Below are 24,972 nucleotides of genomic sequence, written 5' to 3'. Positions count from 1 at the left end.
CCTACCCGATGCCCCGGGTAGACGAACTGCTAGATCGTATAGCCAGGGGACGTTATTTAACTACAATCGACCTGTGTAAAGGTTATTGGCAGATTCCCCTGGCCGAGGACGCTATCCCCAAGTCAGCATTTGTTACCCCATTCGGCCTGTACCAGTCTAAGGTCATGCCATTCGGGATGAAAAACGCCCCGGCGACCTTCCAACGTATGGTGGATAGGCTCCTCGACGGCTTCCAGGATTTTGCTTGTGCATACCTGGATGACATTGCGATCTACAGTGAGTCTTGGGAGGAGCACCTGGTTCACGTAGGGGTGGTGCTGGACAAGATTCAGACCGCCGGTCTGACCCTGAAACCAGACAAGTGCCATCTAGGTATGGCAGAGGTGCAGTACCTGGGACACCGAGTAGGGTACGGGAACCAGAGACCAGAGCCAGCCAAGGTAGAGGCAGTAGCTAACTGGCCCACACCCCGCACTAAGACTCAGGTACTGGCCTTCTTGGGGACTGCAGGGTACTACCGACGTTTTGTCCCCGACTATAGTGCCATCGCCAAACCCCTGACTGACCTGACAAAAAAGAATTTACCTAGGCAGGTCCTGTGGTCTCCAGCTTGTGAAACCGCGTTTCTAGCCCTAAAGCAAGCACTGGTAAATGCCCCTGTCCTGGCTGCTCCAGCACCTAACAGACGTTTCCTTGTTCACACAGATGCTTCCATGTTTGGACTGGGGGCGGTGCTGAGCCAAATCGGAGAGGATGGAGGAGAACACCCTGTCGCATACCTGAGCAGAAAACTACTCCCCCGGGAAGTGAGCTATGCGGCAGTGGAGAAGGAGTGTTTGGCCTTGGTTTGGGCCCTTAAGAAGTTGAACCCTTACCTGTACGGACAGGAATTTTCATTAGTCACCGACCACAACCCATTGGTGTGGCTTAACCGGGTCTCAGGAGACAATGGCAGGTTGCTGCGGTGGAGCTTAGCCCTACAACCTTATAACTTCACACCATCAGCTACCGACCTGGTAAGCAAAATGGCAATGCAGATGGGTTATCCCGGCAAACAGACATCATCCCGGCCTCCTAGTTCCGGACATCCCCAAGTTGACCCGAAAAGGATCAAGCCGGGTCTGCCAGAGTGTTTCACAAGGAGGGAGCCATGTAACAGGAGTGACTTTAGGGGCACAGAGTGAATGAGAACCCCACTATGGTCTGTGCTAGTTACATTTAATGCGGTCAGATATTGTATATATATTGTGTGTAAGCTTGCTGTGATGAAAGGGGTGGGGTGTGATTGCATTCCATTGTCTATTGTGGTAATTAAGTCTGCTATGTGGATTGGAGTTGGGTAGGCAGTCTGCATACCTATTATGGGATGTTAAAGTGTCTTGCTGTGAGGAAAGGGGGGGAATCACTCCAGCAGCCCCCCCCTGCTGGGACTGTTTGCTGAAGGAGAAGTTTGAACACACCTGACCTGTATCACCATTGTCATTGGACAATTTAACCCACCCTGTTTCCCAAGGGTGGGAGGGATGTATTTTGAAGAGAAATGTGTTACCATGTGCAGATAATAAAGATTCATTCCCTGTTTTGAACCTCAAACAAGAGTTGTGTGTCTCGTTTCTGGGGGGATTATTATCGGTGGTGTTCGTTTGCCTGATTGTGGAGTGTCGATAAGCTGTCTTGGGTGGAATGGAACATCGTGAACGGATTTAACCCCTGTCCCATTTGGGGTTCCGTTACAGGTATATTATATACCCCAGTTCACAATGCTTATTGGAAGAGGCTGGAAAAACACATTACCCGTAGCAGCTGGGAGTCTTTCATCCGACCAAGGTTACCACTGCAGGACTCCGTAGGACCCCTAAACTATCCCTCACAGGCCGGAACACTCTCCCTGGCTTCTCCTGTCTCTCCCTCACAAGCAGGGTCTCTGTCCCTATCTACATCCACACGTGTTCTGCCTAAAAACCAGCCTGAGCTTTACTAGCAAAAGAAACCACACAAAGATGGTCGCCCAAATCTCTCGAGATCTCGTGCGGCCTATCAGAACACAGGGCTCCTCCAAAATGGTGTTGGAGACACTATAGAGGCAGAAGTGTTAAACATAAATACATACAAAAAACATAACAATTTGACTGCAGTATGAACACATATGATTACTTTACCACTTGCTCTTGCAGCACTAGACTGCCCTATCACTGACAGCTGCTTACATTTCCCCCCCATTTAAGAAGTGCAATCCCTTGCATTACCTAGGGAGAACAATTACCACAGTGCGATATGACAACAGCAAGTCAATAAGCAAAACAACAGTTCAGGGTATAATCAGCATAGCAGACAGGTTTCAGTCCCCGTGTCGTACGCCTTGGGAAGCGAGGCTCCAGATTCCCCAAATGTCCATCTCCATCAGCTACAACAGGGCACTGTTCCTCACCCACGACAGGGTCAATAGGCGCTACTTCATCCCTAAGAGGATCATCCTCCACAGGGATGGGGGTAACTTGCACATCTGGTTCCCCTGCTAGCAAGTCCCATTCGGTTACAGTAGCTTGGTTATCTGTAGCTCCTTCAGCTGGGAATAAGCTCTCTACTGCAAGCAGAGGAGGTAAACACCATGTTGCAGAGTCACTGTTGAGGATTTCCTGGCTGCAGTCCCGTCTAGCCGACGGTGGGAAGACAGGAACAGGATTATCCGTTCGTGACTCCGCACTGAACACACAGGGACGAAGCAGATTACGATGCAGTCTTTTACGAGGCCCATCTGGCTTCTCTGAGACCAGATCATACACAGGCCGCCCCGTGAAAGGTTGGTGTTCGACCCGATACGGACATGGCTCCCACTTAGGCTCCAGCTTGCTGCCCCTCAGATGTTTGGAATTCCTCACCAAGACTCTGTCGCCCGCTGCAAGTGACAACAATTGGACAACACTTTCCTCGGCTAAATCCTGGTGCTTTCCCAGCACTATTTGTTTGGCTTGATCCAAGTGCCAAGTGATCTTGGACCCACTCATCCTGGGTCCTTGACGTAATAGGCTCTGGGGTTTCTAGGAGTAAATCCACCGGTAACCGGCCGTAACGCCCAAACATCAGAAAATGAGGAGTATAACCAGTGGCTCTATGCACAGTCTGATTGTAAGCCCAAACAACATCTCCTACATACTGCGGCCAACGTTCTCGATGTTCCTGCTCTAAGGTGCGAATTAATCCCAACAAGGTGCGATTAAAACGTTCACAGGCCCCATTTCCTTGGGGGTGGTAAGGAGTAGTATGCGACTTCCGAATACCACCAAGACGACACAGTTCAGAAAACACCTTAGACTCAAAGTTCGGCCCTTGGTCCGACAGAATCCTTTTGGGGCACCCATAGGGCTGGACTACATGGGTCCAGAACAGTTTAGCGGTAGTGGTGGCAGTCTGATCTTTAGTTGGCACTACGATGGCAAACTTAGAGAAGTGGTCCACAAACACCAAGGCATAGCGATACCCTGACGATGTGTCTGCCACTGTCAGGAAGTCCATGGTCAGCAATTCAGAGGGTTCTCCCGTTCTCACCACCAGAGGGGTAGTTTGCTCTGTTCCTCCCTTGTGGATGGCACAACTCTGACACTCCTGACATGCCCTTTGCACCCACTTAGACAGTCCCGGACAAAATATGTACTTACGAATAAGGGCCTCTGTCCATTCCGCACAGAAGTGTCCTCCAATCCGGTGAAATATTTGACAAACCTCCAAGGCCTCCGATTGAGGGATAACCAGCTGATGAATAACTTGCGACTCTCCAGGCACCCGTGCTTGTCGGTATAAGAGTCCATTATATCTTTCCAGCTGATCCCACTGTTTTAGCAGCTGGCACAACGTTGGTGAGAGCATTCTTCGCTCCCTGGAATCTGGCTTCCGATTCCTGTCCCAGTATCTAACGAGCTGATCCAGGTCAGGATCGTTCCGCTGGAGTTGCAACCATTCTCGAGGAGTGTGAATTTCTGACCCTCCTGGTAGGCCCTGATTACTTTGCAGAGTCGTTGAAGTCAGTTGCTCCTGCGTGTTGACCCCGGAGGGAACGACCTCCTCCCCCTCGAGTTGTTGATCTAGATCATCCTGAGGCCGGTCAAAGGGAAATCGAGAGAGGGCATCAGCATTACCATTGGAGCGCCCTGGTTTGTAGTGAATGGTATAGCTGAACCGGGCCAATCGTGCCACCCAGCGTTGTTCCAAGGCGCCCAGTTTCGCCGTCTCTAGGTAGGCGAGAGGATTGTTGCCAGTATATATGTCCACCCGGCCACTCACCAAGTACTCAGCAAACTTTTCGGTGATGGCCCAGACTACCGCTAACAACTCCAGTTTAAAAGAGCTGTAGTTGACTGGATTACGTTCGGTAGGGCGCAAGCTCCGACTTGCATAAGCGATGACCCGCTCAGTTCCATCTTGCTCCTGAGCAAGCACAGCCCCCAGTCCTTGAAGGCTGGCATCGGTGTACACCCGGAAGGGTTTACGGAAGTCCGCGTAGGCCAATATGGGTGCAGAAGTCAGCTGCGCCTTGAGGGCCTCCAATGCCTCACTCTGTGCTTTCCCCCCAACTGTCAATGATACTGGGAGAAGATTTACCCTTGCGATGAACAGGCTGACCGCACAGCAACTGGGTCAAGGGGGCTGCAATAGTAGCAAAGTTCGGAATGAATCTGCGGTAGTAACCCACAAGTCCCAAAAAGGAGCGTAGCTCTGTTACCGTTTTAGGGCTTGTCCACGCCTGTACAGCCTGAATTTTATCTGGATCGGGGGACACCCCTTTTGCCTCGACCACATGCCCCAAATACTGGATTTTGGTTCTCATGAGATGACATTTTTCTGGTTTGAGCCGAAGGCCATACTGGGTCAACCGCTGGAGGACTTGATCCAGATGTAGCAAATGGTCCTCGAACGTTCTGGAAAAGATGATAATGTCATCTAAATGAATCAGGACAGATTCAAAGTTCAAGTCTCCCAAGCAACATTCCATCAACCGTTGAAACGTACTGGGGGCATTGGTCAGGCCAAAGGGCATCCGATTAAACTCAAATAGTCCCAGAGGGGTGATAAAGGCCGTTTTTTCACGATCTTCCTCTTTTACGGGGACCTGCCAATATCCGCTGGCCAAGTCGAGCGTGGAGAAATACTGTGCCTGCCCCAAGGCCATTAGGGATTCTTCGACCCGGGGTAGTGGGTAAGCATCCCGATGGGTACAGGCATTCAATCTGCGATAGTCCACACAAAAACGTAAGCTGCCATCTTTTTTTCGCACCAGGACTATGGGCGCAGCCCAGGGGCTACAACTCTCTCGAATCACCCCCCCTTTCAGCATACCGCGTAACAAGTCTTTGACCTCTTGACAAAGAACGGGGGGTATATTGCGATATCTTTCCCGAACAGGAGCTGTGTCTCCGGTGTGGATGGAATGATCCAAAGCATTAGTACAACCGTAGTCCTCAGGGCCTTGACAGAATGCCATCATATGTCTGAACTAATTGCTGGAGCTTGTTACATTGGTCAAGAATCATTCCCGGCACCGGAAGTTCTAGTTGTGCTAACAATTTCGGAAGATGGGCTTCTGCTGAATCAGGTAGAGCCGTTTGCAGAGCAGCACAGGCGGCCTCCACCCCAGGGCAAGGGTCAGTAATGCAGCTTTTGGGTACTGTATATAACTCGGCAATGGTCACGTCCGTGGACACTTGAATAGGGGTGGACCCCAAGTTAACCAGTTGCACCAACACCTGCCCCTCACGGACAACAGACAAAGTTCTGGCTACCAGCCATTCACCTTTGGTTTCCAGGTTGCGTTGTGGTTCTACCATCACAGTGGCCCCTCTGACGGGTCTTCTAGCCGCCACGGGAAGGGGGCACACCAACTCCTGGCGTGGGGGTATAATAACCCAATGTCAGGCAGGGAGGTGGATGAGCCCCACTTTCTCAGTATGTTTATGGCTCTGCGTCTGAACTGCCCGACAAGCTTTGATCAGATTCTGCAGCTGTGGTTCCGATTGCCCAGATGCTTGTGTTGAAGCCTCCCGAAGGAGGCGTGTTAAGTCCAGTTCCTTTAGGGTGTTCATGCCCAACACTACTGGGATCTCTGGGAAAGAGGCATTCCGAGTCACCACGATTCCAACCCTAGGGAGCATCTGCTCATATACATTCATGGACATCCAAGTGACCCCTACTACTGTAATAGGAAGGTTGTTGGCAGCTTTCAGTCTCACCCAGGAGGGGTCTAGCGTTGGGGTCGGCCCAAAATGTCGCTGATAGAATGAATAGGCCATGGTAGTGACTTCTGATCCAGTGTCCACTAGACATCTGGCCGGCTGTCCGTTGAACATCACTGTCGCCACGGGGCAACCAGAAATCATTGTAGGATCACGTTGAGGCGGTGACTGAACATTTCCCGCGGGTCGCCCCTCTACCACGGGAATCACTAGTTTAAAAGGATGCCTTTGTACGTTCTGGGCTCCCCGTTTCGCACAGTCCCTTGCAATGTGGCCAAACCGTCCACACTGCCAGCATTTTCAGTCAGTATCTGGGTCCCTGCGGAGTGGGTTGGTCACTGCCCGGGGTTGATCTGACCCTCTCTGCAAGGCTGCCACCTCTTGGCTGAGGGAGGCGACCATCTCAGCCAAGTCTCGTACGACCTTCTCCATCGAGGGCGTCTCCACCGTTGAGACTGTGGCAGGGCATGGGGCAGTCGCTTCTTCCCGCCCCACCAGCCACCCGGCTCCCTGAGTGCGGGTAACCTGGCTTCTGGCACCAGCCCGTTCATGGTTCGACTCTTCCTGTTCCCTCTCGATGGCCTCTTGTAGGATCACTGCAAACTTCACTGTACCATCAGCCCTCACTCGATCATTCAAGGCTCTTTTTAATGAAGGGGACCACACACCAGCGAGGAACTGGTCCCGTATTAGCTGATCAGGGTTAGCAACTCCAGTTCCTGTGGGGGCCATTTTCTCCTCCAACCGGCACCAGATCTCCTGCAATGCCACTGCAAATTGAGGAATAGTCTCTTGATCATACTGCTCCCAACTGTAGAAATTCTTACGGAGTTCGGCTATGGAGGTACTCTCACCATACAAACATTCTAAGCGGGCCACAATGGCGGCTCTGTTATCTCTCTCCTTCTCGGGCAGAACCATCACAGCCCGGCGGGCTTCTCCTTCTAGCGCATTAACAGCCAAATCTGCAAAGTGTGCTGCGGGTATTTTGAACAATCGGACCGAGCTGTCCAGTCTCTCCACCCAATCTGTCAGGGGAATATTTGCACCATTGAATTTTGGAATCAGTGCTAAGGCCGCTCCGTACGGTGCCATGAAGGACCCTCTAGCCACTCCCCTGCTTGAGGACGATGGAACTGAGATCCTGCCGACTACGCCAAAATGTAAGCGGGGTGCGGCGATTCACTGAGGGAGACACACGTAAAGTTCTTTGAACAAGGTAACGTTTATTACCGAGAGGCGGTAGTAGTAACAGTCTTTACAAACAAACGGCAAATGGTTCCTCTCCAGGCATGGAGGCACATATATGCAGTGCAGATACTGTAGTTCTAAGCGATGTGGCTTTCTGAGTATCACAGGCACTTCCCACTTAATGGTATATTATATACCCCAGTTCACAATGCTTATTGGAAGAGGCTGGAAAAACACATTACCCATAGCAGTTGGGAGTCTTTCATCCGACCAAGGTTACCACTGCAGTACTCCGTAGGACCCCTAAACTATCCCTCACAGGCCGGAACACTCTCCCTGGCTTCTCCTGTCTCTCCCTCACAAGCAGGGTCTCTGTCCCTATCTACATCCACATGTGTTCTGCCTAAAAAACAGCCTGAGCTTTACTATCAAAAGAAACCACACAAAGATGGTCGCCCAAATCTCTCGAGATCTCGTGCGGCCTATCAGAACACAGGGCTCCTCCAAAATGGTGTTGGAGACACTATAGAGGCAGAAGTGTTAAACATAAATACATACAAAAAACATAACAATTTGACTGCAGTATGAACACATATGATTACTTTACCACTTGCTCTTGCAGCACTAGTCTGCCCTATCATTGACAGCTGCTTACATGCAGTTTCAGACAGAGAGGCCTCCAGGATGGAAGGCATCTCTATATATTCTTATCCTGCAGTGACACAAATTATAATGCAGTCATCCTCTGATGGCATTTAGGCATATATAGCTAGATTCAGGTAGAGTTAGGTCGGCGTATCAGTAGATATCTGCGCCGACCTATGTTTAAGTGTATTCTCAAACAGAGATACGCTTAAACATATCTAAGATACGACGGCTTGCGCCGTCCTATCTTAGGTTGCAATATTTCGGCTGGCCGCTAGGTGGCGCTTCCATTGCGGTCGGCGTAGAATATGTAAATCAGTAGATACGCCTATTCACAAACGTACGCCCGGCCACCGCAGTACATTTACGCCGTTTACGTAACGCATTAGCAGGCCTAAAGTTATTCCATCAAATAGATGGAATAGTAATGTTAAAGTATGGCGGCCGTTCCCGCTTAGAAATTTGAAATTTTTACGTTGTTTGCGTAAGTCATCATTAGGCCCGTGCGGCGGACGTAGCCGCAATGCACACTGGGAAATGTAGGCGCACGCGCAGTTAAAAAAAACGTCAATCACGTTGGGTCAAGCCTCATTATCATAAAACACGCCCCCTCAGACAAATTTGAATTAGGCGCCCTTACACCCGCCCGCTTTAGGCTACGCCGCCGTAACTTAGCAGGCAAGTACATTGTGAATCATGTACTTGCCTCGCTAACTTATGGCGGCGTAGCCTAAACACGCTAAGCTACGCCGCCGCAAAGTTAGAACACCCTACGTGAATCTAGATAGAAGTATCTACAAAATGTTTGCTGGAGATCAGCAACACTGAGATATAACAAAAGGTGAAAACAAGTAATTTCTAAAAGAAAACATGTCAATTCTCTAGGATACACAGTGTTTTAGCAGACAAAATATCATTAATTTGGGGTTCACATCTATTAAAGTTTAACGTCAGGCTGGCCACTCACCCCTGAATGTTGTCACTACCCATTTTAAAGCCTCCCCTGCCACCTGTCTGAAATTTAAGAAAATCAGTATACAAAATATTTTCCATTGTGGTATTCAGTACAGTCTTCTTCAGCTTGCTGCAGAGTGTGGTGCCTTGTAATGAGGTAGTGCAGCTCTGCACAGCATTGTCCTGTTAGCCCAGGTTGACTTGAGGACGCATTCCCACCAGGGTGTTCTTAAAGCCCTGGGATCACAGGAAATGGGTTGAATGATATTGGGCATCATTCAGTCTGGAGGAAGAGCTGCACTGGACCTCAGAGCAATAAGCCTTCAGGGGACATCACCATAAAGGAGGCGAGTATTGCATCACGAGCTTCTTTTTATGTTTTGACATGCTAGACAATGTATTTGGTGGAGTTTTGCTTTTTGTACTTTGGTTTATTCAATAACCCTACTAGTTTTGGATATCACTACGTGTGCTGGGTCTTACCTTTTTCCTCAGTAAAAGGCTTGTATGCGGTTGTACACTGCGCTCCAGTCTGAGATACTTGCTCCTTGCTTTCTGCTTTCCTGTGGGATCCTTTGCTACCACGAGGGGATCGTCTACACACAATGGCTAAAGCTGCCTGTGGTGGAGAAGTTGTGGCTTTGTAGTAGGTTTCTGACTGCTGGAGATTGGCACGCTGACGTCTGCTGCTCTGACCTGAAGGGAGGTGAAAAATTAGTAAGTGCAAATGCTGGGAAAAAATACACTCCTGAACTAAAAACCTTGCTTTGTTCTAAACCACAAACACTGAATATCCAATAAGGAAATAAAACACTGTTTTGATTTAAGTGTACGTTCATACTGGGTGTGGTAGAACCGCGTTGGTTGGCTATTCCAGGGCAGTCCCACTGCAAGACAAGGCAAGATGCCTTGTCTCCTACTTGGCCGGTTCACTCCACTGCCTTACCAAGAGAAAAAAGGTGACAGGAGAGGGTTCTCCAGCACACAGCCTGTGATTGATAGCCTCAGCTCTGCTTGTGGAAGAAGGGAGGTGTGTCCCTTCCCTCCAATCAGCTCTCAGAGCTCCCTCACTGAACTCTGTAGCATGAAACTTCAGCTTCACACCCCGTTTTCTGCAGCTCAGAGATCCTGTGTAAATTATGCACTTTAAATGATGTAAGGAAGAGGGCAGATAAACAGGTGCAAGTTATGTAGGAGGATTTGTTTAATCTCTGTGTATCCAGTCACTGGGTATATGTAAAGGTTCACAACTACTTTAAAGTGGAAATTCCCTAAAAAACGGAAGTTCCAGTCTTCTTCCTCCTCTTCCCTCCCTACTTTGCCAATATATAACTTTTGGGGGGGGGGGGACCTGTTTCTGGCAGGTACCTACGTGATCACAGAGGAAATTGGCCCCCGTCCCCTGACCCCAACCTCCTGGGACATGTGCAGCGGGGATCCAGCTGTAAAACCGTAGGAAATTACAGCCAGCTTTTCACAGTCAACATGGTGGTGCTAAGGACCCGAGGACTGGCTAAGAATCGGCCCAGCTGAGAACAACGCTGGATTCCTGGACTAATAAGTCTCTTTATTAAAAGTCAGCAGATACAGTATTTGTAGCTGATGATTTTTAATTTGAAAAAGTGACTGAAGAACCTCTCTAATAAAATGTAACTGTGTAATAAATGTAATAAGTATCAATAAAGTTTGTAGAAAAAAGAAGCAGCTGCTGGTGTGATCCTTTATTACATATGCTGCATCTACGAAATAACATTTTGTACTTGCCTGTCAGCGATTTTGCAATTCTTTTCAACTAGTCATGTGATCAGGGATGGACTGGGACAAAAATTTGGCCCTGGACTTCATCCAGACTGGCCCACTTTAATTTTGCGAACACGCACAAAAACAGTTTAAAAACTAGACACGGTACAGGAGATGGTCAGAGACTGCAGACATACTACAGGAGATGATCAGAGACTGCGGACATACTACAGGAGATGATCAGAGACTGCGGACATACTACAGGAGATGATCAGAGACTGCGGACATACTACAGGAGATGATCAGAGACTGCGGACATACTACAGGAGATGATCAGAGACTGCGGACATACTACAGGAGATGATCAGAGACTGCGGACATACTACAGGAGATGATCAGAGACTGCGGACATACTACAGGAGATGATCAGAGACTGCGGACATACTACAGGAGATGATCAGAGAATGCGGACATACTACAGGAGATGATCAGAGACTGCGGACATACTACAGGAGATGGTCAGAGACTGCGGACATACTACAGGAGATGGTCAGAGACTGCGGACATACTACAGGAGATGGTCAGAGACTGCGGACATACTACAGGAGATGGTCAGAGACTGCGGACATACTACAGGAGATGGTCAGAGACTGCGGACATACTACAGGAGATGGTCAGAGACTGCGGACATACTACAGGAGATGGTCAGAGACTGCGGACATACTATAGGAGATGATCAGAGACTGCAGACATACTACAGGAGATGGTCAGAGACTGCGGACATACTACAGGAGATGGTCAGAGACTGCGGACATACTACAGGAGATGATCAGAGACTGCAGACATACTACAGGAGATGGTCAGAGACTGCGGACATACTACAGGAGATGATCAGAGACTGCGGACATACTACAGGAGATGGTCAGAGACTGCGGACATACTACAGGAGATGGTCAGAGACTGCGGACATACTACAGGAGATGGTCAGAGACTGCAGACATACTACAGGAGATGGTCAGAGACTGCAGACATACTACAGGAGATGGTCAGAGACTGCGGACATACTACAGGAGATGATCAGAGACTGCGGACATACTACAGGAGATGGTCAGAGACTGCGGACATACTACAGGAGATGGTCAGAGACTGCAGACATACTACAGGAGATGGTCAGAGACTGCAGACATACTACAGGAGATGGTCAGAGACTGCGGACATACTACAGGAGATGGTCAGAGACTGCGTTCATGGCTGAACCCAGTGTAACAGTATATAGTATCACAGGATTGCTCCACTCCATTTAAACCATCTCTGTAAAGATCAAGTTGGTAATCTTCCTTTGAAAGTACACCCATGTGACAACTGCACATCCAATTTCCAAAATACAAATGTTCTTACAAACAGTGATCTGGTCAGGATTAGTGGAGGACAGTAAACAGTTAATTGGTCTGTGAAGTTCTAGCCTGAACTAGCAGTTAATCCTTCCAAAAAACATCCCAAAAACCGTGCAGCACACAAAGAGCTCTGGCTAAATAACTGAAATGGTTAACAGCCAGCCATGTGTTACACAGTCACTGGACACAGAATGCCAGCAGGTCTTATCAGTGTGCAGGATAAACAGCTATACAAAAAAGTACGGGAGCGAGAGACAAGGGGGAGGGGGAGAGGGGACTGACCTGCACACTGCCTAGATTTCTGGAAGACACTGCAGCCAGTGTACATGTGAGACTGTGATGTGACATTTCTCCCGAGTCCTGCCGATCTGTGTGCTGCAGGACTGGCTATCGTTCTTGTATCTCGTCAGCATTGTGTTTCTCCTTCCTTGCGCCCCCATTCAGCCCCACTCCAGCACCCGGGTAGTCAAATGTGGCGGGCTGGAGGGGGGAGGGTTACGCTGCCTGCTGACTGGCTGTGGATGTGTGGGATGAGCAGAGCAAGTCCTCGCTAATACACAGTACTCTCATAAGCAGCAGTCAGCAGAGCGCAGAAACTCTGGGCTGTCACTCAAAATCGGCCCATTTATGGACCAGCCCACCGGGAATCTCCCGGTACTCCCTATGGCCAGTCCATCCCTGCATGTGATCCAGAAAGTGCTGCCAGACAGCATAGCCAGAAAGAATGTGAGCACTGCACTCTGTCAGGAGGGGCAGTGTCTCTGCATCTATCCCCCACCATCTCAGTGAGAAGTGAGCGATCAAACACCGCTGATCCCTCAGTTCTCCCCTCTGCTCTCACCAGAGAGCTGTGACTGTCAGTCAGCAGCTCTCTGCTTTGCCCTTTGGCACTTACTGGAGCGCTGGGCTGTGGAGGGGCTGGCTCAGGCTCTCGGTAGATCGCCGGTCCCGGCATCTGGGTAGATCCCTAACATATGGTCAGGATCTTTGCTGAGCTTGGACTGACTTAGTGATGTCAACTGACAGCGGGCTTTAGACCGCTGTCTGCTCAAAAACGTGTCACATGAGTGCAAATGAGGGCAGAATGAACTGCACTCCTGTGATCCATAGGAGAAGCATGGCCAAAAAAGCTTCGGCTATAATTCTCCTTTAAGGTTTTTTCATAATCAGTATAAAGGTTTGAAGGATTGTTTGACTTGTTGCACATATACACACATATTTATTATATATATTTATTTATTTACATTTTAAGGAATTGTTAACACTAAAAATAAGGGGACGGTGTATCGTAGTACCTAAAGCGCCACACCACCAGATATATCTTTAATTCCCAATTTCTAAGCCTATAGAAGGATATAACGTGGTGTTTTGGCAGCAATATAGGTTGGATTTAAGTAGCACTGGAGTGTTAACTTGTAGCAATAATGTAGCCTTAAGCCGTACACACGATCGAAAATTCCGAAAACAAAACCATGGATTTTTTTCAGACGGAATTTTGCATACACATGGTCACACAAATGTTGTTGGAAATTCCGAACGTCAAGAACGCGGTGAGGTACAACACTACGATGAGCAGAGAAAATTTTAATTCAATGATTCCGAGCATGCGTCAAATTGATTTCCGAGCATGCATAGTATTTTTGTGTGTCGGAATTGCATACAGACGATCTGAATTTTCGACAATAACTTTTGCTCACATCGAACATTTGTTGTCGGAAATTCGAACCGTGTGTATGCAGCATTACAGTACTAACATTTCTGACACCATTTAGGATTGCACTTACCTGAGGGAGTGTTCGGGGTTCCCTTCCTTGAAGAGTTTATGGAACAGTTCTCTTCCACATCAGGAACCACAATGTCCTGAGTGACTGGTCTCTCAGAATGCCTCTTTTCACTGTCTTCGATGGTAGGTGCTGGCAGCGTGGTTAGCTCCTCTTCCGCACCTATCCCTGATGTCTGCCCCAGCCTTCTTTCAGTAGTCTTCTCATTTGAAATTGTTACCTGCTCGTTGGCTATGCTCTCCACCAGGACCTCTAGTCTTTTCTCACCATTAGCTTGCTCTACAATATTCTCTTCACTTCTGTCCAAAGTAGTGTCACTCTCTGATAAACTCACTACACTGCCGGGCCCAGTGTCAGTTGCCTGAGAGCATGTCCCAGTCCCGCCCTGGTCCTCGTCTTTCCTTTGTGACTCCCTTGTTTGTTTCCCTGTCATACAAACTGACTCAGAATCCTTCTCTTGTGTATCTGTCTCTTCAGACAAGCTTTCTGCTGTCTTCAGTTTATTTTTGCCAACAGCTAAGTGGGCTTCCACCTCTTTGAAGCCATCACATGGATTCCAATGAAACTGATGCTCATTGCAACCCCATAGTAAAACCGGGGCCTCAGCAGAATGTGATGGTGACAAGATGGTGGGGGGATTTGGGCAGTCTCTTCCATGTTGGTGACACAGGAAAGCCAGACGTTTCAGTGATGAGAGAGATACAGAAAGGAGTGCGTCCGCTTTTGGAACTGGGAAAAAAGGAGAATATTAGGAATACATAAAAATCACAGATAATAAACTTTGTCACTGAAATAAGACCTGTGCCCTTAGCTTCTAGCTAGCACTTGCCTACTGTGCACTTTCAACCCCTTCCTACCCAGGTAATTTTCAGCTTTCAGTGCTGTCGCACTTTGAATGACAATTGCGTCGGTCATGCTGTCATGTAACCCGGTAAGGGAAAATGTGTACCACTCAGGCTACAAGGGAAAATAATCCTGTGTCCACCACTGTGAGTGCAGATCAGGGAAGGAGCTCATGTCAGCTCCAAACAACTGTAGAGTAAAGGATGGTCCAGGCTGAGACTGCCATTCATTCCAATACCAGTGGGTCTGCATTGATGTGTAGCTTCATGGGATCCATCCTTTGCTCATGCAGTCGTGTACCCATATGAAATGTTCATAATTGTTTTCACACAAACAGAACTTGGTGGCATTTAATCACCACTGGGAATTTATTTTTTTGGTAAACAAGCAAGACTGAAAATTTTGAAAAAAAAAAACAAAACCCTTTTCTTTGTTTTAAAAAAAAAAAAAATGTTTCTTCATCACAGATGTGTGCTGATGAGGCTGCACTGATGGCCACTGATGAGGCTGCACTAATGGGCACCGATGAGGAGGCACTGCTGAGGCTGCACTAATGGGCACTGATGAGGCTGCATTAACCACTTAAGGACCGGACCAATATGCTGCTACATGACCCAAGGGTTTTTTACAATTCGGCACTGCGTCGCTTTAACAGACAATTGCGCGGTCGTGCGACGTGGCTCCCAAACAAAATTGGCGTCCTTTTTTCCCCACAAATAGAGCTTTCTTTTGGTGGTATTTGATCACCTGTGCGGTTTTTATTTTTTGCACTATAAACAAAAATAGAGCGACAATTTTGAAAAAAATTCAATATTTTTTACTTTTTGCTATAATAAATATCCCCCAAAAACATATATAACAATTTTTTTTTCCTCAGTTTAGGCCGATACGTATTCTTCTACCTATTTTTGGTAAAAAAAAAAAAAAATCGCAAAAAGCGTTTATCGGTTGGTTTGCGCAAAATTAATAGCGTTTACAAAATATTTATTGCATTTTTATTAATTATTTTTTTTTTCCTACCAATGGCGGCGATCAGCAATTTTTTTCATGACTGCGACATTATGGCGGACACTTCGAAAATGTTGACACATTTTTGGGACCATTGTCATTTTCACAGCAAAAAATGCATTTAAATTGCATTCTTTATTGTGAAAATTACAGTTTCAGTTTGGGAGTTAACCACAGGGGGCGCTGTAGGATTTAGTGTTCACCTAGTGTGTGTTTACAACTGTAGGGGGGTGTGGCTGTAGGAATGACGTCATCAAACGAGTCTCCCTATATAGGGGATCACTCGATCGAAGCACGGGGAAGCCGTTCTTCCGCTCCGGGGAGCGATCGCGACGGAGCGGCTATAAACAAATAGCCGCGCCGTCGTCCCGAAACGCTCGCCGAGGGAACCTGACCGCCGCATGCAGCAGGTACGTTGATGTGCCTGTCCGTGCCATTCTGCCGACGTATATGTACATGCGGCGGTCGGGAAGTGGTTAATGGGCACTGATATCCACTAATAAGCTTCATTGATGGACACTGATGAGCACTGATGGGGCTGCACTGATAATCAGAGCCCTGATTATCAGTGTAAATGTGTGCTGTCACAGTATTGCTGGTTATCGGCTTTCCTTTCCTAACACAGTGACAGCGCTAAGGCTCGATTCACACTAATGTGTTTTTTTATGCATTTTGCAGAAATGTAGGGACATTTTTTAACATGGGTTCCTATGGAACATGTTCAAATCAATGCTTTTTTGTGCCTCTGCGTTTTTTGGAAAGGGTCGGGGACTTTTTTCCCTGCAAAAAGCAAGTTTTGCATGTAATAGAATTCAATGGACCCGCACTTTTATTATTTATTTTGTTTTACACTGTATATAGCTCGTTGCTAAGGAAGGGCCGGCTGCCGCGTCCTTAACAACCAATGAGTCATCAGTTGTCAGCGGGCTTCCCACTGAATGTAAAAAAAACAAAAACAAAAAACAGTGTGGGGTCCCCCCCCCAGGTCCATACCAGGCCCTTGGGTCTAGTATGGATTAGAAGGGGACCCCCCCATACCAAAATAAAAAAAAATGGCGTTGGGGTCCCCCCAAAATCCATACCAGACCCTTATCCGAGCACCAGTTGTCAAAAAGGATATCGGGGAACTGGAGAAAGTGCAGAGAAGGGCAACCAAACTGATAAGAGGCATGGAGGAGCTCAGCTATGAGAAAAGATTAGAGGAACTGAATTTATTCCCTCTTGAGAAGAGGAGAATAGGGGGGATATGATTAACATGTACAAATATATAAGGGGACCATATGGTGAACTTGGTGTTGAGTTATTCACTTTACGGTCAACACAAAAGACAAGGGGGCACTGTTTACGTCTAGGGGAAAAAAGATTTAATCTCCGAATACAGAAAGGTTTCTTCACAGTAAAAGCTGTGGTTCTGGCCAGCTCAGTAGGTTGCTTTAAGAAAAGTCTGGAGATTCTTTCCTAAATGTACATAAGATAACTGGGTACTAACATTTATAGGTAGAGTTGATCCAGGTATCAGGAAGATTTTTCCCCTGCTGTAGCAAATTGGATCATGCTGTTTTTTTTTGCCTTCCTCTGGATCAACTGTGGGTATAGAATTTGGTATATTGGATTGTACGATATTTTTTTTTATTTTTTTATGGTTGAACTGGATGGACTTGTGTCTTTTTTCAACCTGACTAACTATGTAACTATAGTTCTCCCTTCCAACTTCTAATGTAACATGCAGCCCGGCAGGTCAGGAAAGGGAGGGGAGGAGCAAACCCCCCAACTAATCCATACCAGGCAAGGGTTGTCGGGAAGAGGCCCTTGTCCCGATCAACATGGGCGCAAGGTGCTTTGGGGTGGGGGGACGCAGAGCCCCTCCTGCCCCAAAGCACCCATCCCCCCATGTTGAGGGCATGCGGCCTGGTATGGTTCAGGAGGGGGGGGGCGCTCGCTCGTCCCCCCCCTTTCCTGACCTGCAGGGCTGCATGCTCGGATAAGGGTCTGGTGTGGATTTTGGGGGGACCCCCACGCCATTTAAAAAAATAAAAATAAATTGGTGTGGGGGGTCCCCTCCAAATCCATACTAGACCCAAGGGTCTGGTATGGACCTGGGGGGGGCCCCACGCTGTTTTTTTTCTCGATTTTTAATTTTTTTTTTTTAGCCGGCAATTCTTTTTTTTCTAACATTCAGCGGGAAGCCCACAGACAACTGATGACTCGTCGGTTGTTAAGGATGCGGCGGCTGGCTTTCCGGCCCCCTCAGCAACCAGTTATACTGTATACAGCGTAAAAATAAAACGAAAATCGCGGCAAGCACCGCAAAAAGCACTGCAGAAACGCTCAAAAGCAACATGCATAGATGTGAATCGAGCCTAAGGAATGGAAATGCTTATGTTCGGCATTTGTTCACATGGAATCAGCTGTGATTGGACACAGCTGGTCACATGGTAAAGGGCTGCTGTGAATGATCTCAATCTGTGATCAGCTGTGTCCAAAAAACACGGCGATCACAGAGCGCGGCCGATGTGCAGGGTTCAGGGAGAACATCAATAGACACCCTCCCAGAACTGGATGACTGCGCTGTAGCCGTCTTTCGGTTGTACCGCGGTCAGCAAGTAGTTAAGTAACTATAGGTCATTTTAACACAGGGCTGCTCCGAAAAAAAATATGCATGAAAGTCAAGCAGGTTTTCAAATAAAATCTTTCATCTTCTGCTGTCCCCAAGGATCAACAAAAATATCCCAGTGGTTTCTGAAGCTATCTGCAAGCTTCAGACAATATGTATATAAAATAAAGCAGTCAAGTATTTCTTAGATCTCAACACACAGGGCCCTTAAAGTGGAGGTTCCATCAAAAAAACAATTTTGCTTTAACCTCCTGAGACCCGCGCTATAGCCGAATGACGGCTACAGCGCGGATCTGAAAATCCAACTAGACGTCAATTGACGTCCGCCCCTTTGGGCGTTCCCTGCGCGCGCTCCAGAGCGGGGAAACTCTGTGTTGGCCGTGTCCCTTGGACACAGCCAATCAGAGTGGCCGTTTGCGATGCGATCTGTGCAGCCAATGAGAGATGATCTCATATGTAAACATATGAGATCATCTCTCATTGCCGGCTCACACAGAGACATCGTCCTGTCTCTGGAGAGGAGACCGATCTGTGTCCCTTGTACATAGGGACATAGATCGGTCACCTCCCCCAGTCACCCCCCCTCCACCTACAGTTAGAACACTCCAAGGCTACACATTTAACCCCTTCCTCACCCCCTAGTGTTAACCCCTTCAATGCCAGTCACATTTATACAGTAATTCGTGCATATTTATAGCACTGATCGCAGTATAAATGTGAATGGCACCAAAAATGTGTCAAAAGTGTCCGATGTGTCCGCCATAACGTCGCAGTCCCAATAAAAATCGCAGATCGCCGCCATTTCTAGTAAAAAAAAAATAATAAAAAATAATAAAAAATAATAATTCTGTCCCCTATTTTGTAGGCGCTATGGGGCAAATCCTCAGCCAGCGGGCGTAACGTAATTTTTCCTATTTAAGTTACACCGCCGCAGAATTTCTACCTAAGTGCCCGATCCACAAAGCACTTACCTAGAAATTTTGAGCGGTGTAACTTAAATCCGGCCGGCGCAAGGCGTTCCTCTTCTCCAGGGGGCGATTCCCATTTAAATGAGGCGCGCTCCCGCGCCGGCCGTAGTGCGCATGCTCGTGACGTCATTTTATAATATGAATGCATACCCGAGGCGGCATTTTGACGCGAAATGCCCCCAGCGGCGGATGCGGTACTGCATCCTAAGATCCGACAGTGTAATTCAATTACACATGTCGGATCTTCGTTCTAACTATGGGAAACTGATTTTGTGGATCAGTTCCATAGTTAGGACCAGGGATACGACGGAGTAACAGCAGTTACTCCGTCGTATCTCTTTTGAGGATTTGGCCCTATAACTTTTGCGCTTATTGCGATTTTTTTTTTATTTTTTTTTACCAAAAATATGTAGAAGAATACGTATGGGCCTAAACTCAGAAAAAAACGTTTTTTTTTTTTTAATTGGCATATTTATTATAGCAACAAGTAAAAAATATAGTATTTTTTTTCAAAATTGTCGCTCTTTTTTGTTTATAGCGCAAAAAAAAAAAAACGCACAGGCGATCAAATGCCACCAAAAGAAAGCTCTACTTGTGGGGAAAAAAGGACGTCAATTTTGTTTGGGAGCCACGTCGCACGACCGCGCAATTGTCAGTTAAAGCGACGCAGTGCCGGAAGCTGAAATTTCACCTGGGCAGGAGGCGGGTATATGTGCCCAGTAAGCAAGTGGTTAAACTGTAGCTTACAACTAAAAAAGAAAAAATAATGAAATTTTTTTTTTACTCATCTGGAAATGCCTGTTGCTATGCGGTCCCACGAAATCTGCCTTTGAAACCACCTAGGATTCTGACATCATCTCCCTCTAATGCTCCTGGGAAATGTGTGTCATCATTTCCCAGGATGCAGTGCGCTGTCCAATTATCACTCCCCATCCAAGACTTCCAGGACGTAAGTGCCTGTAGGCTTCACAATGCCCACAAGCAAAATGGCAACGGTGTAGATATAGTTTTATAAACTATATTTTTTGAATATCTATGCGGATCGGCGTCGGATTGTAAAATAATAAGTGACCAGATTTATATGATAAAAACACAGGATGAAAGGACATACATTTAAAAAATGATAATTTTGGTTGGAACTCCGCTTTAAGGGAAGAGTTCACCTTTACCAAAAAAACTGCCTATGTAGATAAGGGGTGTCTGTAGATAAAAGGCAAGCTGTGCAGCTTTGGCCAAAGTTAAATAATGCTCTTGCTATTGGTGTAGGCCATTTGTGTATCTCATGAAGCCTGACTGGAAAACTACTAGAACTGTTCACCTTCACCATCACAGGAGTGAGCTCACATGTGCGTTCTCTCCACTGATGCAATAGCTCAGAGCTCAGCATTCAGTGTTCAAGAGCTAATTTCTGTGATGTTGAAGGTAAACCGCAACATCTAATGCCGTGTACACACGATCACTTTTTGTGATGAAAAAAAATGACATTTTTAAAAACGTCATTTAAAATAATCGTGTGTGGGCTAAACATATTTTTTTGTCTTCTGAAAAACTACCAAAAAAAATTCGAACATGCTTCAATTTTTTATGTCATTTTTTAAAATGTAATTTTTTGTGTCGTAAAAAATGATCGTGTGTGGGCAAAAACGACGTCAGTTAAAAATAGCGCTGCTATACCGCATGAAAAAACCTGCTCGAAGGCTTTCACATTGAAGCGGTGCGCTAGCAGGAGCGCTCCAAAAGTCCTGCTAGCCGCATCTTTACCACGGTATAGGAGCGGTGTGTTCACCGCTCCTATACCGCCCCTTCCCATTAAAATCAATGGGAAAGCGCGGTAATACCGCATCAACCCTTTTTCGGCAGCTAGCGGGGGTTAAAAACTCAAATAGCGCGGCTATACCGTCACCGCGGCTCCACGCCTCAATGTGAAAGAGGTCTAACAAGTAACCAGCTAAAAGCAGCCTCAAGGCGAATAGAACTTCCCCTTTACAGTGCTGTCGCTTTGTTCATCATTTTTCAAAAACGATGGTGTGTGGGCAACATCATTTTTAATGATGAAGTTGGAAAAATTTCATTTTTTTTCCATGATAAAAACTGACTTTTTTTTTCATCACAAAAAGTGATCGTGTGTACGCGGCATAAGTGTCTCTTAGCAATGTCCTTAGAAACGCCCTAGAAGGTTTCCAGTCAGGCTTCATGATGTACAAAAATGACCTAGGCCTATAGCAATAATTATCAACTTTCAAAACTGCACAGTTTATCTACAAACGCCCTCTGATACATTATTCCCTTCAATGTACTTTGTAAAAAAATATTATGGGCCAAGCACATCTAGGGGGTATGGGGGATATCCCTAATACAGACAAAGGCTATTTTTTTGTTTTTGTTTTTAAAGAATGCATAGTATTTTATATGAACATGAAAGAGACTTGCTGTCTGGTCACTATAAGCAACACAGACAGTGCACACTGCTTAAACGGGACCATAGATGGTTCTTCTTTTATTTATTATTGATCATCCAGCCAGCTGATCAAAAAAAAAAAACATATGGACTGGACACATCTGAAGTGGATGATGAAGGAATTCTCCACGCTGCGCTATTGTATTCTGATACCAAGGATTCTGCTGCTGTTAGAATACACTTATCAGCATAGCAGCCAATTGGCTGCATGCGCTGATCAAATGGAAAATTTCCATCATTGCTGTTCGAGAGAAGCTGATTGTTAGGTCCGTTTCTGTCTAGTGGGAAGGGACATAGATAGATCAAAATTTGTCTGGTCCCTGCTGAATCGGACAAATTTTGATCCATCAATGGTCAGCTTAAAGCGGAGTTCCGTCCAAAAAAAAATTTAATTAAAAGTCAGCAATTACAAATACTGCAGCGGTTGACTTTTAATATTAGAAACACTTACCTGTCCAGAGCGCCCGCGATTTTCTCACCCGAAACCGACCTGTCCACCGGCTCCAGGTGGAGGCGCCGACATCTTAAGTAAGAGAATCAGGAAGTGAAGCCTTGCGACTTCACAGCTTGGTTCCCTACTGCGCATGTGTGAGTCGCTCTGCGCATTCTGACTGGCCCCTGCTGTCTTCTGGGACCCGTGTGTATCCCGGAAGACAGCGAGGGGGGGGGGCAGAGGAGGGGCTGGACATGGCGTAGATCGCTGCGGATTCTGTAGCGATCTCTGTCCGGAAGTGGAGCAAATACCTGGATTAGACAGGTATCTTCTCCCCCCTACCCCCTGAAATGGGGCCAAATGTGACACCGGATAAGCGGAAGTTCAATTTTTGGGTGGAACACCGCTTTAAGTATTTACTAGTTCTAAATAGTATAGAGAACAATGGAGTGACCCTTACCAGAAGCCCCTGAGCTGGAAGTTGATATATAGCTGCAAAACAAACAAAGACTATTATTAGTTGGTAATAATGTGTACATACAGTATAATAAGAAATGTAACAGCAGAATTAAGGAACTACATATGACGCTTGTACTTACAGGCACTTGATGCAATGCCTTTGGCCAGTCTCAGTAGCACATACTTAGGTACCATTCACACACGCAGTTTACCACACTGCAAATCCACAATCACTGCAGGTAATCGCTGACTGTCCAAACAGGCACGAATAACTGTGCCCACCGACAGCCTATCATTGCAGCTGCTGCTATCTGAACACAGAGGTCAATCTCAGCAGCAGGAATCAGTAGATTCTTTCCGCTGGGATCTGCATCATGGCAAAACGCCTACTGTGTGATGGTGCCTTAGCCAATGTTTTACCAAGAGCCATCACACATGCTATAACTTGGCATAAGCAGATGCCACTGGTGGCAGTACATCAGATGTCAACGGTGGGTATACATAAGGGAAATAGGTGAATAAAAGGAGCGTATAAAATATTGAATATATTGGTGGTACATTGCTCAGGACACAGCATTCATTGCTTGACAACTGCTGTCCTTAGAAAAACCTGTACTACAAGTGACTTTAGGCTTCACTAAAGACAGCTGCAGCAAAAGATGGACCTGCACAACAGTGGCAGGCAACTCTAAGGAGGGCGCAACCTGACCCTAGGTGGGAGGTAAGTAGATTGTGGGAGAGGTGAATACAGAGGGGGAACCCCTCCACCATCAAACCCCCATAATGTCCGGGTTTTAATGGCATCCGCATTGGCATCTTCTAATTTTTACCTCTAGCACCACCTGTTGGGAATCTGCTCATAGATGGTTTGAATCTAAGCTGACCCATCTACGGCCGCTTTAAGTGAACACTATAGAGTTGATTTTCAATAGTTGGAAACCCACCCCAATGCAATCCAACAAAGTTTGTTGGAAGAACATGAGAGATACAAATTAGATAATGTACAGTGCCTTCAAAAAGTATTCATACCACGTGACATTTTCCACATTTTGTCATGTTACAACCAAAAACGTAAATGTATTGAGATTTTATGTGATAGACCAACACAAAGTGGCACAAAATTGTGAAGTGGAAGGAAAATGATAAAAAGCTTTTCATTTTTCATTTTTTTTTTATCTGAAAAGTGTGGCGTACATTTGTATTCAGGCCCCTTTACTCTGATACCCCTAACTAAAATCTAGTGGAACCAATTGCCTTCAGAAGTCACCTAATTAGTAAATAGAGTCCACCTGTGTGTAATTTAATCTCAGTAAAAATACAGCTGTTCTGTGAAGCCCTCAGAGGTTTGTTAGAGAACCTCAGTGAACAAACAGCATTATGAAGTCCAAGGAACAGACCAGACAGGCCAGGGATTAGGTTGTGGAAAAGTTTAAAGCAAGGTTTGATTTTAAAAAATATCCTGAGCTTTGAACATCTCACAGAGCACTGTTTAATCCATCATCCGAAAATGGAAAGAGTATGGCACAACTGCAAACCTACCAAGACATGTCTGTCCCCCTAAACGGACAGGCCAGGCAAGGAGAGCATTTATCAGAGAAGCAGGCAAGAGGTCCATGATAACTCTGGAGGAGCTGCAGAGATCCACAGCTCATGTGGGAGAATCTGTCCACAGGACAACTATTAGTCGTGCACTCCACAAATCTGGCCTTTATGGAGGAGTGGCAAGAAGAAAGCCATAGTTGAAAGAAAGCCATAAGAAGTCCTGTTTGCAGTTTGCGAGAAGCCATGTGAGGAACACAGCAAACATGTGGAAGAAGGTGCTCTGGTCAGATAAGACCAAAATATTTTTTTTTAGCCTAAAAGCAAAATGCTACGTGTGGGGGAAAATCAACATTGCACATCACCCTGAACACACTATACCCACCGTGAAACATGGTGGTAGCAGCATCATGTTGGGGGGATGCTTTTCTTCAGCAAGGACAGGGAAGCTAGTCAGAGTTGATGGGAAGATGGATGGAGCCAAAACCTTTTAGAGTCTGCAAAAGACTTGAAATTGGGGCAGAGGTTCACCTTCCAGCAAGACAACGACCCTAAATATACAGCCAGAGCTACAATGGAATGGTTAAGATCAAAGTGTTAGAATGGCCCAGTTAAAGTCCAGACCTAAATCCAATTGAGAATCTGTGGCAAGACTTGAAAGTTGCTGTTCACAGACGCTCTCCAGCCAATCTGACAGAGCTTGAGGTATTTTGATAAGAAG

At 46.6% G+C, this 24,972-nt stretch overlaps 1 protein-coding gene across 1 annotated transcript in view; it reads right to left on the bottom strand.

Annotated features, from left to right (window-relative positions):
- The window catches only part of LOC120909185 (zinc finger protein 692-like), a 159,476-nt gene that overhangs the window by 123,912 nt on the left and 10,592 nt on the right, over positions 1-24,972 (bottom strand). The window contains exons 3-5 of the mRNA XM_040320904.1: positions 22,714-22,745; positions 13,933-14,658; positions 9,498-9,710 (exon numbers count right to left, since the gene is read on the bottom strand). Coding sequence (XP_040176838.1) covers positions 9,498-9,710; positions 13,933-14,658; positions 22,714-22,745 — 971 coding nt within the window. The remainder of the gene's footprint in view (positions 1-9,497; positions 9,711-13,932; positions 14,659-22,713; positions 22,746-24,972) is intronic.

This window comes from Rana temporaria, chromosome 8 (genome assembly GCF_905171775.1).
Source record: "Rana temporaria chromosome 8, aRanTem1.1, whole genome shotgun sequence".
In the NCBI taxonomy this organism is placed as follows: domain Eukaryota; kingdom Metazoa; phylum Chordata; class Amphibia; order Anura; family Ranidae; genus Rana; species Rana temporaria.
This window is presented reverse-complemented; position numbering and strand designations above follow the sequence as displayed.